General features: G+C 47.2%; 1 protein-coding gene across 2 annotated transcripts; it reads right to left on the bottom strand.

Moving 5' to 3' along the window:
* Nucleotides 1-8,602: 8,602 nt before the first annotated feature.
* On the bottom strand, nucleotides 8,603-14,792 carry AHSA1 (activator of HSP90 ATPase activity 1). 2 transcript variants are annotated; one of them, XM_075712723.1, is made up of 9 exons: nucleotides 14,702-14,792; nucleotides 14,207-14,397; nucleotides 13,947-14,029; nucleotides 13,151-13,268; nucleotides 11,359-11,467; nucleotides 10,916-11,024; nucleotides 10,039-10,140; nucleotides 9,450-9,501; nucleotides 8,603-9,013 (listed from the first exon to the last, which is right to left on the bottom strand). In XM_075712723.1, exons 1-9 carry the CDS (start codon nucleotides 14,779-14,781, stop codon nucleotides 8,841-8,843), a joined length of 1,017 nt encoding a protein of 338 aa, XP_075568838.1. In that variant the 5' UTR covers nucleotides 14,782-14,792; the 3' UTR covers nucleotides 8,603-8,840. The 2 variants fall into 2 exon arrangements, with proteins under 2 accessions (XP_075568838.1, XP_075568837.1); XM_075712722.1 differs by having other exon boundaries at nucleotides 10,916-11,050; nucleotides 11,379-11,467.
* Nucleotides 14,793-15,098: the final 306 nt, after the last annotated feature.

Raw genomic sequence — 15,098 nt, 5'->3', positions numbered from 1 at the left:
ACTGGCAGAAACTGTTCATAGCTTTTATTTAGCAAATTTTATGCATCAGAGGAAATAAAAGAGCAAGTCAAGCACACGTAAAGAAGAATGGAGTCATTTATAGACTAGAGGTTTCACCCAAGGCTGTTGGCTACCTCATGTTTTCCTGCAGGACACTGTTGGACAAAAAAAATATCTGTCCAGGTGAAGAGGTCCTTGGTTGACTGTCCTGTGCTAGGTCTGTCCTTCTTGCAGGAGCTTTCTCCAGGGCCAGTGAATATCCACAGTCTGATAGCTCTCTGGGGAGTCTTTCTGCAAGTGTCTTATGTACATTGAGTGCATGTTGATCCTTTTGCCTTGGTTACTGATAGAATATTGCATGTTTGGTCATCAGTACCTAAGACTTCATTGCTGGTAAAACAAAAGTATTAATGAAGTTATCACTGAATTACTCTTATTTAACTATTATTCCACACTCGTATCCCCAGACTCCAGTTAAGGGTGCTGTCAAAAGATAGGCAGACACCATCCATTTCCCAACAGGCATGCAGTCTGAGATGACCAATGTTATGTAAAGGATGGTAAGGAAGACACAACCAAATAAGCATGGATGGAGACCCAGACCGTGGTGAATTTTCATGACCATTACATGTCCCCTAGCCCAAATGGTAATTTGTTCACTAGTTTCCTGTAAAGAGGTAGGTCATAAAGAGGTGCTCAAGGGAGGGTGGCAGTGTTCTGGTGGCTTAGTTCTGGGAGCCTGGGATGTGTGCAGGGAGGCTCAGCAACAGACATCGAGGCATTTGTATGGGAAGCAGTCAAACTGAGCAGCCGAGGCCATGGAAGGATGAGCTTCCTATCTTCTGTCATTTGGCAGAGCATCTTTGTATTTTCTCTCCCATATCATACATTGTCATTAACATCAGCAGACTCTCAGAGGAACTTATTTACCATAAGTGGACAGACTTCTTTAAAACAACCTCCCGTTAAATGTGCCTAGTGTCCAGTATTGGACCCACACATGGAAGCAGGACCTCTGCAAACAGCCTTTTGTGAAGGAGACTTTGAATAGCTCAGCCAATTTGTTAGACTGGCTGCTCTCTGAAGAAGTGCTCTTATAATAAGGGCTGTTACCCAGGATTTGCACCCTCCTCCTCTTTGTACTGGGTATGTCAACCAGTCTAACCCCCAAAAAAGAAACTATAATTCCTGTAATAAATGGAGTTCCCGTCCAAGGGCAAGCAGCAACATTTCTTGCATTGACACCCCCCACCCGCAAAAGCTGGTTGAAAACTGAGTGGCTATTCTGCCTCGCTGCCTCTATGATTTGGATGATACAGGCATGAACTGGAGCATGAGAAACAAGAAGCAGTGTTGTTCCTCACATAAGCACCTTACACACCAGGAGGCTTTGCGGGGCACCATGAGAAAAGTAGACATTAAGCAAGCGTTTATTTTTATATCCCATCAAAGATTCTGTCCAGCCCACTACTATTTAAGTGATGAATCTCTAAGCTTCCCCTCCTTAAGTTTATTGTGGTTTTTATATATAATATATATAAAATGTCTTTTATTCCTACAGAATTTCATAGAGAAGAATTCTTTATTCTGATGCTGCAATAAAGCACTTTATATATGTATGTGTTGCTGATGTCATTCAGCTGGGACTGAAGCATACGTTGCTATTTGTTTTGGTTGAGAGGGATGACACTACCTTGAATGCTATGAGTCTTGGGTCCCCAGCCCCAGCTGTACTGCAAAGACCCTGGTGGCTTTGCTTCCTTCCCTTAGTATTTGCATTTGATGGTGTCTGGCTGCAAGAATCACTGCTAACAGAGACTATCCGGAGCCCACCGCCGCAGCCATTGAATACGTGAAGTTCTGCTCACAGGGAAGGAAGCCTCCTACAAGAAGACCGTCAGGGTCAGTGCTGGGAAGCAAATGCATTGCTTGTGCCTCAGCCCTGACCCCAGCTTTTATTCTATGCTCAGCCTGGCCAGAGCTGGGTACTGGCCGACCTTACACCAGCACACTGCTTGAAGCAGGTGTTGAGCATGGGAGGGAGTGAAAAAAAAAAACCCAAAAAACCTAGCATCATCCCAGCTGGAAAACTGGTTTGGCAAACCACCTCCAGAGCCAACAGCTAAAGATAGCAGGGGGATTTGCAAAGCTTTGCAGGGATCACGACTTTTTGTTGCCATTAATTTGCTGCATAAATCGTGATCACTTCTAAGCTCTTGCTATTTCCAGCTGTTTTCCCTCCTTCTCTCTTGCTCCTTTTGCTTTGTGCTGGCTGCACATCTGTCAAGGGTTATCTGCTACTCCAGCACAGGGCTCTGCCCTGCAGCTGCCTGGCGCCGTTGCTGGCCCCTGCCTGGGGGGAGCGGACGGCTCCTCTCGGTCAAGGATGCTCCGAGCTTCCCGCTGGTCTTCTGCAACATCAAAAACATTGTTGCATGGAGCCCCAATCAGGGGGAGCGGGCTGAGCTCTGCTCTGCAGGAAAAGAAGCACAGAGAAAATCACTCTTTCCCTGGAGGGGCAGTCAGCAGTTACTACTGTGCCTAACATGCCTTTATCCTCTGCTGTGCTGGATGCTGAGCCCTCCTCTGAAACTTCTGGGCTATAGAAATCCCACAGCCAGAGCATTGGAAACAAGAACAATTGCTGCCCTAATTCTGTGGGTGCTCCAGACCTGGAGATGTCACCTGAAATTACGGAGTGAGTCTGCGGCAGAGTCTCAAGCTGCACCTTTGCCCACTGCTTTGAACACAAGGCTTGACCATTTGGGTTGCCTTCGTTTGCCAGCCTGGACTGGAGCTTTGTGTGGCTCAGCTGTACCAGTTCCCTGGCATTTGACTTGTGGCTGAGTTAGTTTGTACATGGAAGGAGTCACGCCCAAATTTTGCTGGGCACAATGGTCAGCATGTGCTTGTCCCTGCTGACCTCCCCTCTTGGCCCCAGACGACTCAGGAGCAAGCTGTGCAAAGATCTTTTGACTGTGAATGACACCTTGAAGGCATGGGTGCATGGTCAGCTGCCTGGGGGACAGGCAGGGTGAGTGCAGCCCATCTCTCACGGATGTGAGTGCAGCCCATCTCTCACGGATGAATGCGAGATGTCATAGAAACATGTTTACAGCAACAGAGATCCCATTAGCTGTCTGCTTTTTTTCAGGGCTCCTGCTCCAAGAATCTGCTTCTTGGAAAGCACACAAAAAGCCCAGCTGGGCCCAGAAGGAGCCGCTTTGGGAAGAGAAGACAGAGGATGATAATGCCAGGAGAGTCTGGCTGCAAGGCCAGGCGTTAGCCTAGGAAAGAGCAAAGTCTGGTTGTGATGGTCTGTGGACCTTGAGTTAAAACTGAAGCTCTGGAGAAAAAAAACACAACTTTTCAGGCACCCTCATTCCTAGTCTGTAAAGGGACCCACCCCCACTGTGTGGCCTCATCAGCCCTCTGGGCTGGGTGCGCTGGTGGCACAGAGTGGCACGCAGCCGCCAACTTCTCTATAGAAGTGTAAAAAAAAAAAAAAAAAAAAAAAATCACACTAGCTGCAGTTTTTCGGCAGTAGCACTGCTGACCGCAGTGTGAACACTGGGCAAACAGGAGTTTGTGGCAAGATCTGGTCTCCTGGGCTTTGCCTTCACCCTGAGTGTGGAGAAGCACCCCTGGCAGGTCCCCAGCACCCAGCAGAGCCCATCCTCTGCTCTGCTTTCACGGATGCCACGCAGAGGGATGCTGAAATCACACTGGGGTAGCCCTGCCCGACGTGTCCGCAGGATGGGATTTACTCCCTCCATCTCCACAGAGGATGGACCTACACGTTTGTAGTCAGGAAAGGAATGTCTAACCCTCCTTCCCTGCCACGCAGCAGCCAGCTGCCCCTCGGAAATGCCTGCGAGGAGCCCAGCTGGCGGGGCCGGCCCCTGCTTTGTTCCAGGTCCTTGCAAGCATGTCAGCTATTCCTCCCTCAGTGCACGGGAGCCTGGCAGTAGGGATCACAGCCCCGCGCATCCTGACCATCATGCACCGGCCGGGGGCTGCAGCAGAGCCCATCGGCCAGCCAGCGTCCCCCACCATGCCAGCCCGGACCCCCGGAGGGGCTTGCCTGTGCTGCGGGAGCTGAGCAGCAGCCGGCAGGGCAGCCGTGAGGATTCTGAAGAGCCAGGAGAAAGTGTGTCCCCCACTGCCACAAGCATCACAGCCTTCCCACACAGGGATGTACCACAGAAAATGGATTTAGATAGGGGTCTCGAGAAACTACATAGCCTCACCGTGGGGACATGGGCAAATCATTCCTCACTGACAGGTCCCACCCTCTCCTGGGCTTCAAGCTCTCCAGTGATGGAGATGCCACAGTAACCCTCAGCTTTACTGTTTATGCAGGGAGAAATATTTTCCTAGCAGCCACTCTAATTCCTTCCTGCTTTATTTTAAGCCCACTGCATCTTATCTGCAGTGGTCACAGAGAACATATTATTGCCTTATTTGCTCCTACCTCTCATGTATTTCACAATTTTATCATTGTGCTCCCTATTTCCCTCCTTCTCCCCATCTTCTCTTCTCTAGACTAAACAAATAAAGTTCTTTCAGGTTTTCCTTAGAAGCTGTACTTGTAGACCACTGATAGGTCTCATTGGCCACCACTGGGCTTGTTCCAAGTAATTCACATCTTTCTTGAAGTGTGGAGCCCAAAACTGAAGCCATGGGGTCTTATCTGGGGCTTTCTTAATGCTATACGGAAAGATTTCTTCACAAGACCTACAAACCCCAGCCTGCCCAAGCAGCTTTTGTTGTCTTCCATCATGTTTTAAATTTATGTTCATTTGAAAATTCACCATAACCTGCCCAGCTTAAGCATCTTTTACAGATGTACCGCCAAGCCTGTTGCTTCCCCCTTGTACACGTTACTAGTGGTTTCTGCCTCAGTGCAAAACTTCGCAATTCAGTGAGGTCAAATATACTTCTTTTTTTTTCCCCCTGGATCACTTTTCCACTTGGCCAAGATCATTTTCAATCCTAAATTTGTCTTCTAAGGGTTCTACAGCACCAGTGGTGATGTAAATTATTTTGGACTTTTAAGTTACCAATTGTATTATCTTCTATACTGAAACATACTGGATTCAATACAGCTTTGTTAGGCCTTCCCTTATTTACTAATAAAAACATCATATAAAGCATTACCTGAAGTCTTAATAAAGCCCAGATAGTCTGCCAAAGGCATTAGGTTGACCTGATATGAGTTGTGCTTGATGTAGCCACGATATAGGTGTTCTGGTTGTTACTTTTTACCTGATTAGCTGGGTATTTACAGGTTACTGACTACATTTTTCAGTATTTTTTCATTAATTGATGTTACAGACTGATCTAATTTCCTTGGCCCTCACCTGTCTCTCTTCCTCCCTCCCTCTCCCCAGCCCTGTTTCTCATCGAATTCTGAAAGATTGCTCCACTTTACCAAGTAAGTCTTCTAGGGTGAAGTGCATCAGGCCCTGTCATGCTGGAAACATCCAACTACTTTTACTTCAGCTTTTTTAAAAAAATACATAAGTTTTTCCAGTTTTGCCATTGACATAGGGTTAGGATGATGTTTCAAAGCGGCTTTGATAGTTACTTAGGCTACAGGGGCTTTCAGTCTCCTTGATTTGTGGCCTGATTTTCCCATAGAAGTTTCACATAATAAATGATCAAAACACACGAGAAAGGGCCAAGGAAGTCATAACATAGGTCCGCCTAAACCAGCATCCAGTCTCTGACAGCGGTCAACAGCAGGTGACTAGGAAGGAAGAGCAAAGAGAAGGACAAGCACGTGTCACTATTTCCCTGAAGTACTTTCCTTGTTGCCAGCAGCTGGTGGCCAAGAAGCTTCTTGAGCCAGATGTGCTGGTCACTCTGTTTAGTAGCCCTTGGTTTGTTTACTCTTCCATGAATTTTTCCACTCCTTTCTGAATCCATGTAAGCTTTTAGTGGTCCCATATCACCAGCTGCAAGCAATTCCAGCATTCACTGAATGTGTTGAGAGACCCGTGGTTGGGACCCCATATTCTGTTGTGGGATGGCTGCTCCTTACTCATCTTCTTCATGTGCCTCTTAAGTGCGTAGCCAGTGAGCGTCCACCTCTGACCTCTCATCACTGTGAAAAATTAACTGTTTACTTCTATCCTGTTTTCTGTTGTTTTAACCTTTGTTTTCTTTAATTCACAAGACTTTCCCTCTTATCCTGTGTCAGTCAGATTCTTGAAGAGCCTTTAGGCAGGAGTATACTGGACCTTGCTTTTCTTCCTCATCTTACATAGCCCTCCCTCCCCCAAATAGCTGAAGGACTGCAAACTGTGTCCGGCTCTCCTGACACCTCCAAGTAAAGCAAAGGTCTGGGGTTTCTCATTAGCATCTGTACAGCTGCACCAGATGTCAGCTGTAGCTGGAGGAGTGGGTCTCTTTGCCGAGAGCAGGGGGACGTAGCGCAGGGACCTTCACTAGCATGCAGCAACCGAAGGCTCAGCTCGCCTTTGCCAAGCAAACAGCTGAAGTGGTGTAAGGCATTACCACCGCTGTGCCCAGTTAGAGTTATCATATCCTGACACGCTCTGTGCCTCAGGCCAAGCACTAGCTCACAGCTTGGCCTTTTAGCACCAGCTTTCCTTCACCGGTGTGTTAGTCCAATAGATTCAGTTGTGAAGAGCAGCCAAGGCACAGCTACATGGCTACACAGCATGTTCTGCTCCTGTGGGGATGGTGATTTCCAGCTCACGGGGCAGGGAGCCAGCTGGGGCAGCACCAGCATAACTCAGGGCAGTCAGTTTTGCTGGAAGAAGAGCCCTCAAATGGCCTCCGAGCAAAGCCCTGAGTCTGTGAGCCCCATGAATGTGTGCTGCTGGCTGAGGCCAAAGCGTGGCCTATTAGAGTAGCAGCAGGATGCCCGAAGTAAACCCTGTTTGTGATGAAAGGAAGGCAATTAAAATTCCATTTCAGCTGCCTTCCTGTCCCACTTCCTAACCTTCCAGCGGCAGGTGATTAGCGGGGCCTGCCTTCTGCTGCCCTCGCTCAGCTGTGCCAGCGGAGCCCCGCTGCAGGCGAGCACTGCTGCCGCGGGGCGGCCAGCTGCCGGCACGGCTGCCCAAGCAGAGCAAGGACACCGTGATTCAGCTCTCGAGTTTGTCTCAAGTTAACTTAGAATGAGCTCATTTTTTCAGTTTTCAAATCATTTTGCTCTTCTCTTACCAAAACTCTTGCCTTGGCTGTGAACACACTTGCTAGCCCTGCTGTTTAAGGTTTCCCATGGATTCCAGGATTTCCCAAACAGAAAACCGAACATACACGCAGCACAGTGACATCAATGGGCTTACATCACATTACACTCCCGCAGCCTACCAGATGCATACAGTAGTTCAACTGTGCGTAAGAATCCTGCAGCCTGCAGGATACCTGCAGCCCCTTTCCCAGCCAGATGGTGCTTTAAGGAAGACAACCCTGCAGGACATAGGGAAGCCCGACCATGTCTACAGGTGCCCAGCCTTCGTACAACTTCCTCTGCAGTCTCAGGTCAGCACAGGGATAAGTACACAATATAGGTCTTCATTTCATGCTGCACTCTTGATGCCCATACACACTTTAGCATGAATAATCAGTTCAGAATAGTGAGCTGAAAAGGCTAGAAATGCTCTCCATAGTTTAAAAGCAACTCAAACAATTACATTTGTGGTTTTGTAAACAGGTACTAAAGCTTTTTTTACTGTCTCCTCTACTGAAGGGGATGGCTACAACATGCTATTCAGATTTAAAAAAAAAATTAAAAATCCCCAGAACAGTAATTCTCACCTAGTAACATTACTTCTAGCTTACTAGACGTGCTCTGAAGAAAACACTAGCAGAAAACAGTGTGCAAGAGAAGCCTTGCCTCAAAGGGAGAACAGAGCACTTCAGTCACCCTTGAGGTTAAGCAGATTGACACCTCTGACCAGAGCTGGATTTCCCCCCATCCTATAAACAAGTTTATTGCTTTAGAAGATCTCACTGGGAACTACCTGTATTAGCAGGAGAGAACAAGCAAGTGGTTTTCCCTTCCTCACCAGTCGAAGCAACAGCTGAAGTGGGGTCAGCCAAAAGTACTGCACCTTGTTTATTTTACAGGAATAAATCCCACCCCCATTGAGAGCCTACAATTTGCTTTGGCCTGAAGCTCTTGGAGGTAGCTGATCCTGGGCCCCACAACCTGCTAGAACTGTTCTCTAAGTGGGAGTTTCCCTAGCAGTGGTTTGCTGATCGTCTTGGACAGTGGGTGACAACGATGGGCATTCTTGTAGAACAGGCGAGTTTAAGTGTAAGAAAGGATTGTTGAAGGGGATGTGCAAGGGAGGAGATGAATAACTTGAACAGGAGCTTAGAACTCTTCAGAAATGGGAAGGGTTTGAAACATTTACTAGCGGCAGATCAAAAGCAGAGAAAATGAGCAGCTGCTCAACCTAAAAACTGCATCAAGCTCATGCTCTCTACTCCCCCAGAAGTGAGGAGTAAATCACATTGGGATCAGCACTCCTCATTGACTGGTGTTTTTCCAGACAGATCCCTCCCTCAGCCTATCGACCGACCCTTTGAACTCAAGCCAATCTGAGGAGACAAGTTCCAGTGTTTTTTTTAAGTTAGGTTTATTTAGCAATAGAAGTATGTACATGTAAGAGAATCCCCTGCAGCACGAGACATGCACAAAGCAGTGAGGGACTGAAAGTGGTGCTGCTCAATGGCCTTCCTCATCACCTGCCATCCCACTTTACTCAGCAGCAGGGCCAAGATTAGAAAGGGACAGGTGAGAAATGTATCAGTCCACGTGGCAGAGTCTTCAGGCAGAGCCTTCCCAGCAACCAGTATTAAAACAAGCGGGCGCCATAGCCAAATGTCTGTTTAATGCCCTCGAAGTAGTAGCGCTGCCAGCCTTGCTTTGTTCTTTCCTCCTCACTGGCAGGAATGCCCTTGCCTTCCAAGCACACCTCTGTCTCACCACCTTTGTCAGTGAAGTTCAAGGTAATTGTTGCAAAGTGCCCTAGAGGAACCAAAGCAAATCTGTCAGCAGTGTGTAGCATAGTATATGCTGCCCCAAGGAGCCGCTTTGCTCCTCCTCTCACATGGCACCACTTAAGAGACTCCTCAGGATCCTTCCCAGAGGATCTATTTATGACAGCTGCAGGCCTTCCTCAGAGGGAGGAGATGGCTCCCTCTTCATGGGGTTCGAAGCAGTTGCAGCCACAGCTGAGCAAGCTGCTACCTCTTCATTCCTAATCCCTGGCCGCTGCTCTAAGTGGTGGCTGATGATTCTGACCTGATCGTGTGGGATATGAAGCTGGCATAAGGCTGGTGCAGCTCCCAGAACACCGTGTGCTCCCCAATCACGAGCCAGAGTGCAGTGTGGCAAATGGGGCTGGAATTCTTCAAGCACAGGCAAGGGCTGTAATACTATAGTCCACTTTTGGACTACTTACCAGCTGGCCAAGATTTAAATCTCCATTTCATAACAAGTTGCTTCTCAGGGACCTTGAAAAGAGAGAGAAAGACTGAGTAGTAAATTTTTGCAAATCCTGCAGTCTAATAGAAAACAACTAGAATTGTGTTGATCTGAAGCCTTAGAGACCCCTTGAGAAACACACACACACAGACGGAAAGAGATTTTAAGTGTCCTTTTCTTTCCACCCCTCCTCTAGGAAGGTAGGCCATAGTACAGCCCCAAACACTGAGAGTGTCCCTGTCCAGAAGACTTCAGTGGCAGGAGCGCTAAAGAGGAAGAGAGTCAGTTACTATCTTTAACACCCCTCCAGCCCCTACTAAATAAGTAAAATCACACAAAGACAGGACAGATGCATGACTGGAAGCCAGATTTTCTCCCCAGACTGAAGTCCCATACATTAATCCATACTACAAGGAACACTTCAATGGCCACAATGATTATAAATGACTATTGGGCACCAGGTCGAACTCCACAATTAGCTAACTGAAGCACTGTTACAAAATTGATACCTCAAAAATAAAAAGGCTGCCCCTGAGCAAGATACACCTGCATTAGTTAGTACTTACTAGGTCAACAAACTCTCCTGTGACACTGCCATCCAGCAACTGAAACTTGCCTCCTTTATCAGCCTCCAAGGCGGCTTGTGCGTGGGTGAAAGCTTGGACCATCTGAAAAGAATTCAGCACACCTGTATTACTTGACATTATCTGCTTGCAAACTTGTTGCCTAATGCCTCCCACACAGCTACAAAAGTTCTGGAAGAGGAAGTAACTCAATAGGGTAAGGTCTTAATCAAGAAAAGACAAAAACCCTGCCCTGGCCACAAAACAAAGGTTATAGCCACTACAGCAGCATTCTGCCTGCCAAGGGAAAAGAACCCTAGCTTTCATACTCTATGCAGTGTTCTGTAAGCCACACTTTCATTTACTCTGTTGATTCCTTAATGAAACCTGGTTCTAAGAAAAGGCAATAATGAAAATTTGCCCTTTTTTTTTTTTAAAACAAGGGGAACAAAAGACTAAGACCATATTTAAATAATGACACAATGCTGCTCTCTCTTCTTAAACTATGTAATAGTGTGCAGGAGAGGGGAAGCTATTCCCAAAGTACGCTTTGATACCACCTAACCTTAAAAGGAAAAAATGAAACAAAACCAAAAAGCACACAACTGTAAATCCCAAGAAATCTGACCACATGGAGTAAGGGATACACCTACAGACATGTGCTGACAGCAGTGTGGACTGCCTGGCTTCTGGCTGGCATTAATCCTCTCTTGTCAACTGTGTGAAAAGATGCACACACGAGCTTTAAGCGACTGTTCTGCAGACTAGCTTTCTATTTCATTCTCATGGATTGTGAGTGTCCTACAGAATGCCTTAGAAAGCTTCTTAGAAACAACCTCCTACGTGCAAAGAACAATTCTCAGAACAAGCCTGGCATTACCTCCTGAGTAATGAATACCCGGTAGAGCTCCTCAGGAGATGTTAAGAAGGTGTCCTTCAAGCTGATCTTACATGTAGGGATCTTGACTCCTATGGATTTGGACTGTGATGTGGCAGTACTGCTGCTAGCAGCCGTCTAACAAAACAAGGAAAACAAACACACATACTTTTTTCACAAAAAACTCAACAAGTGGTTCACATATTCAAGAGAAAAAACAAAGGCTTTTGGTAAAGATGTAATTAGGTACAACCATATTTGAGTGTAAAAAGGAGATTTATCGTTCTGCTTGAATTAAGAAATACCATGTGCTGCAAATCCAAAGAGTCAAGCCTACACCACAGACTGCCAGTTCCTGGAGCTATATATCCTATAAACAGCATAGCTTGCTCCTGTAAGCCCCGGAATCTAATACTGTGTATCTTTTTTCACAGATCCAAAAGCATTTTTGCACAGTTTTATTTACCTTGCGGTCCTCTGCTTTAGGAGCCACCTGAGGTGTTGTTTCCATATGTTCACCATTCACTGTGGGCAAAATCATGCCCTGGGTGAATTCTGGAAAGACAGGAATGCGCCCATGAAACTAATCAAAGATCAAGTAAACCTTTCAACTGTTCTTTGAAATACACAATCAAAAAGGGCTTCCTGGTTTCTGCCCTGCTCTTGCTAGCACCCATGACTTGAAACAGTTTGTTAAAAAAAAAAAAGTAAACAGACCTCTTTTTACAAGCAATTAATTCTTCTTGCCCTCACTACTCTCCACTGAAGGCCGTATCAGAACCTGCCTACACTAAGAGCTAGGAACTTACCTCCTCTTCCTAGCCTAGACATACCGATCACTATCTTTCACATACTGCTCTCATATTAATGTAGCTTTTTTCCTCTCTCACTCCCTAATATAAATAGCAATCACATCTCAAATACTTTTATCTTGCTGGTCTAGACAAACCAAACCAAGCTCTTCCACTTCTTTTCAGACTGGCTCTCCATTTCTCGTATCACTGTAGTAGAGAATAAAGTTACATCAAACTCCATCTCTAATTTACGTTTTTCGACACCAGATGCCAGGACTACACACAGAAACCCAGGGAAGGTCTCACCAGTGCCCTGTCCAGCAGCACTAGTGTTTCTATAACGCCACCAGAAGCTTCAGCCTCCTTCAGCATCGTGTTTGCTTTTTCTCCAGCTCTATCACTTCTGCCTTTACCAATTATAAAAGTTTGCTCTTTCTCCTTCCTCTTCATCTGTTCAAGCTAGCAAAATTCCATTATATAGCAGAATTTTATTATACATGTATAACGTGTATCCCGCAATACTTAGTTCCCACCTATTCTTATTTATTCCAGTCCACAAGCTCACATAGTTCTTCCTGAATAACAATCTCATCTTCCACCGGATGACTGCATCTCCCACCCTGAACACTAAAACACCTGAAAAAACCCAAGAGTACAGAAATCTGATCCTGGAAAAACAGCAACCATTGGTAGTATGTACTCAGCAAAACTTGAGTATCTAGCACATGCAGTGTAATATAAGTAAATGGATATAAAGAGCAACTGCAGCATTCCCAGCCTGTACTAGAGAGCAAAGCCAAACTCAACCAAAGCACACTGATTGAACTTTAACTGCTGGAATCGGATTTATCTTCTAAAAAAAAAAAAAAAGAAAAACCAATACTTTTGATCCAGATGCTGAGACAGCTCATTCAACGACCTCAATAAAACTTGCAGAGCAATTTCCAGTTGTCAGTTATTCTCAAATCCAAGTAACAACAGATACCTTTACTAGTGTGGCAAAAGACAGAAAACAACTAGAGAGAAGACAGCACCTTCCAAGGGAGTAAGTAAACTAAAGGCTCGGACTGTGCCAATGCAGCGACTGATACTCTGTGTCATTGGCATAGCAAACACATTTTACTGGCTTTATTTTCTCCATAGCTGAGCTTCAGCGTGTGAAGGACATTCTCAGTTTTAAAACATAAATCCAAAAATGCTGTTTATTATTGAGTTATCACCAAAACCAATCTTTCTGGGCTGTGCTGTAGTGTCTAGAGACAGAAGTGCTTCTTGCCAAATGCTAACCATTTTCAAGAGACAGAAAAGTTACTGTTGTTGCTCCGCCACCTTCCTGTTGAGATGGGGTGATGAACTAATATTCAGTCCTCTCATTAACCCTATCCCTTCTTCAGCATTAGCCCATATGGGGTCCCATAACACTTTTCCCTCTTCAGTCACATACCTGTTTTGAGAGTGCTGATGTAAGTTTTCATTGCATCTCTAATTTTTTTTGTACCCTCTTGCTTCATCAGGGTCTTCAAGTTAGTGTCAGGCTCATCTTTAGCAAGGCTGACATGGATCTAAACAAGAAGGACAAGTGCTGATTAACAAAGCCATACTTGCACGGTCCTTTTATTACTCAATTCAACATCAGTCAGAGTTCGGCTAAGCTTTCACAAGCAGCAGTGCAGTTTTATTAATCTTTCACTTCATCTCTCTCAGGCTACAGTAACGTACACATGTACCTAAATACCTTCATGTGCTATAGAGCCCTTATATCTAGAAGACAGGAACTAATTTGATAAAGATACAACATGATGGGGAGGGACTCTTTATCAGTGAGTGTAGTGACAGGATGAGGGGTAACGGTTTTAAACTGAAAGAAGGTAGAATTAGGTCAGATACAAGGAAGAAATTCTTTACTGTGAGGGCAGTGAGGCACTGGAACAGGTTGCCCAGCGAAGTTGTGGATGCCCCCTCCCTGGAAGTGTTCAAGGCCAGGTTGGATGGGGCTTTGAGCAACCTGGTCTAGTGGAAGGTGTCCCTGCCCATGGCAGGGGTGTTAGAACTAGATGATCTTTAAGTTCCCTGCCAACCCAAATTATTCCATGCTTCTATGATTCTATTAACTTAAGCAGTCTCTAACACTAAAAAAGTTCTACACAAATGTTCTAAAACAGGTAACATGGAAGGAAATATTAATGCTGTGAGGATTCCTGTTAGAACAGCCATCAGTATTAGCCTTTAGCTATGCTTACCTCAACTTCATCGATGTCATTTTCATCTGAGAGATTAGGAATCTCCACATAACCTTTATATTTCACTCCTGTCTTTGAGGTGCCTGCAATTACAATTATGTTGTTCAGATCAACATTTCTTACTCTGGTTGTTGTAAAAGCAAACTTGTGTTGTATCACAACATAATACCTCCCTTTATTATTATTTCCCAAATGAAATAAGTATCCTTAATCTTATACTTGAATCTGGCTTTGAAACAGGAGGGGAGAACACCACTCACCAGTCCATGCCAGCTTGATAGCCCACTCATAGAAGAAGATAAGTTTCCCTTTGCGGTTGTTAATGGAGGCCTCTCCATCCAGCTTGCTCACTTCTGTCACCTCGCAAGCCCCTTCCTCACCCTCCACCCTGACAGGCAGGAGGAGAGTTTTCAGCCGCTCTGTGGACCAGTTGGAAGCATCGCGCTCCGTCCTGCGACAAAACCGGGGCGGTGTGAGAAGGTGGGACAGGCCACACCGCCGGCACACGCCGGGGCGAGCCAGCCTTCCCCCGGTCCTTGCCCTCCGCTCCGCTCCAACACACACACAGAGCCCTTCCCCACGGCACCCCCACACACACGCACGGAGGCGGGGGCCTTCCGGGGCACCCGCCCGGACACCCCCGCCTCAGCACCAGCACGCACGGAGGGGAGGGAAGGGCCCCTCCCGGGACACCGGCGGGGCAGCCTCCCCGCAGCCCGGGGCACGGGGGCCTCCCGCCGGGCCGCCCCGCTCACCAGTGCCAGTTGTTGACGTTGGTGGCGTCCGCCCGCTGCTCGACGATCCAGCGCGGGTCTCCTTCCCCCCACTTGGCCATCGGGACCGCCGCCGCCGCCGCCGCCTGCGCACCGACCGCCCGTGGAAACTGCTAGAACCGCCGGCCGCCGCGCCACCTCCCGGCTTCCGTCACCGGCACGGTCCCTTCCGGCACCCTTCCCCCGCCTCGCGCGCCGCCTGGCTCCTTGGTTCCGCGGCGCCGCCTCCAGCTGGCGCTGGCGCTCCCGCCCCGCCGGTGAGCAGCTCCCGGAGCCGGCCACGCCGCGCCTCGCAGCCACCCCGGATCGGGCTGCGGGCGGCCCGGGCCCCCGCAACCAGTACGGACACGGCGCCGCCGCGCGCGGCCCGCTGGGACTC

Source organism: Pelecanus crispus, chromosome 6 (assembly GCF_030463565.1).
Source record: "Pelecanus crispus isolate bPelCri1 chromosome 6, bPelCri1.pri, whole genome shotgun sequence".
In the NCBI taxonomy this organism is placed as follows: Eukaryota; Metazoa; Chordata; class Aves; order Pelecaniformes; family Pelecanidae; genus Pelecanus; species Pelecanus crispus.
Note: the sequence above shows the minus strand (reverse complement) of the source record. Positions and strands in the feature narration are given on the sequence as shown.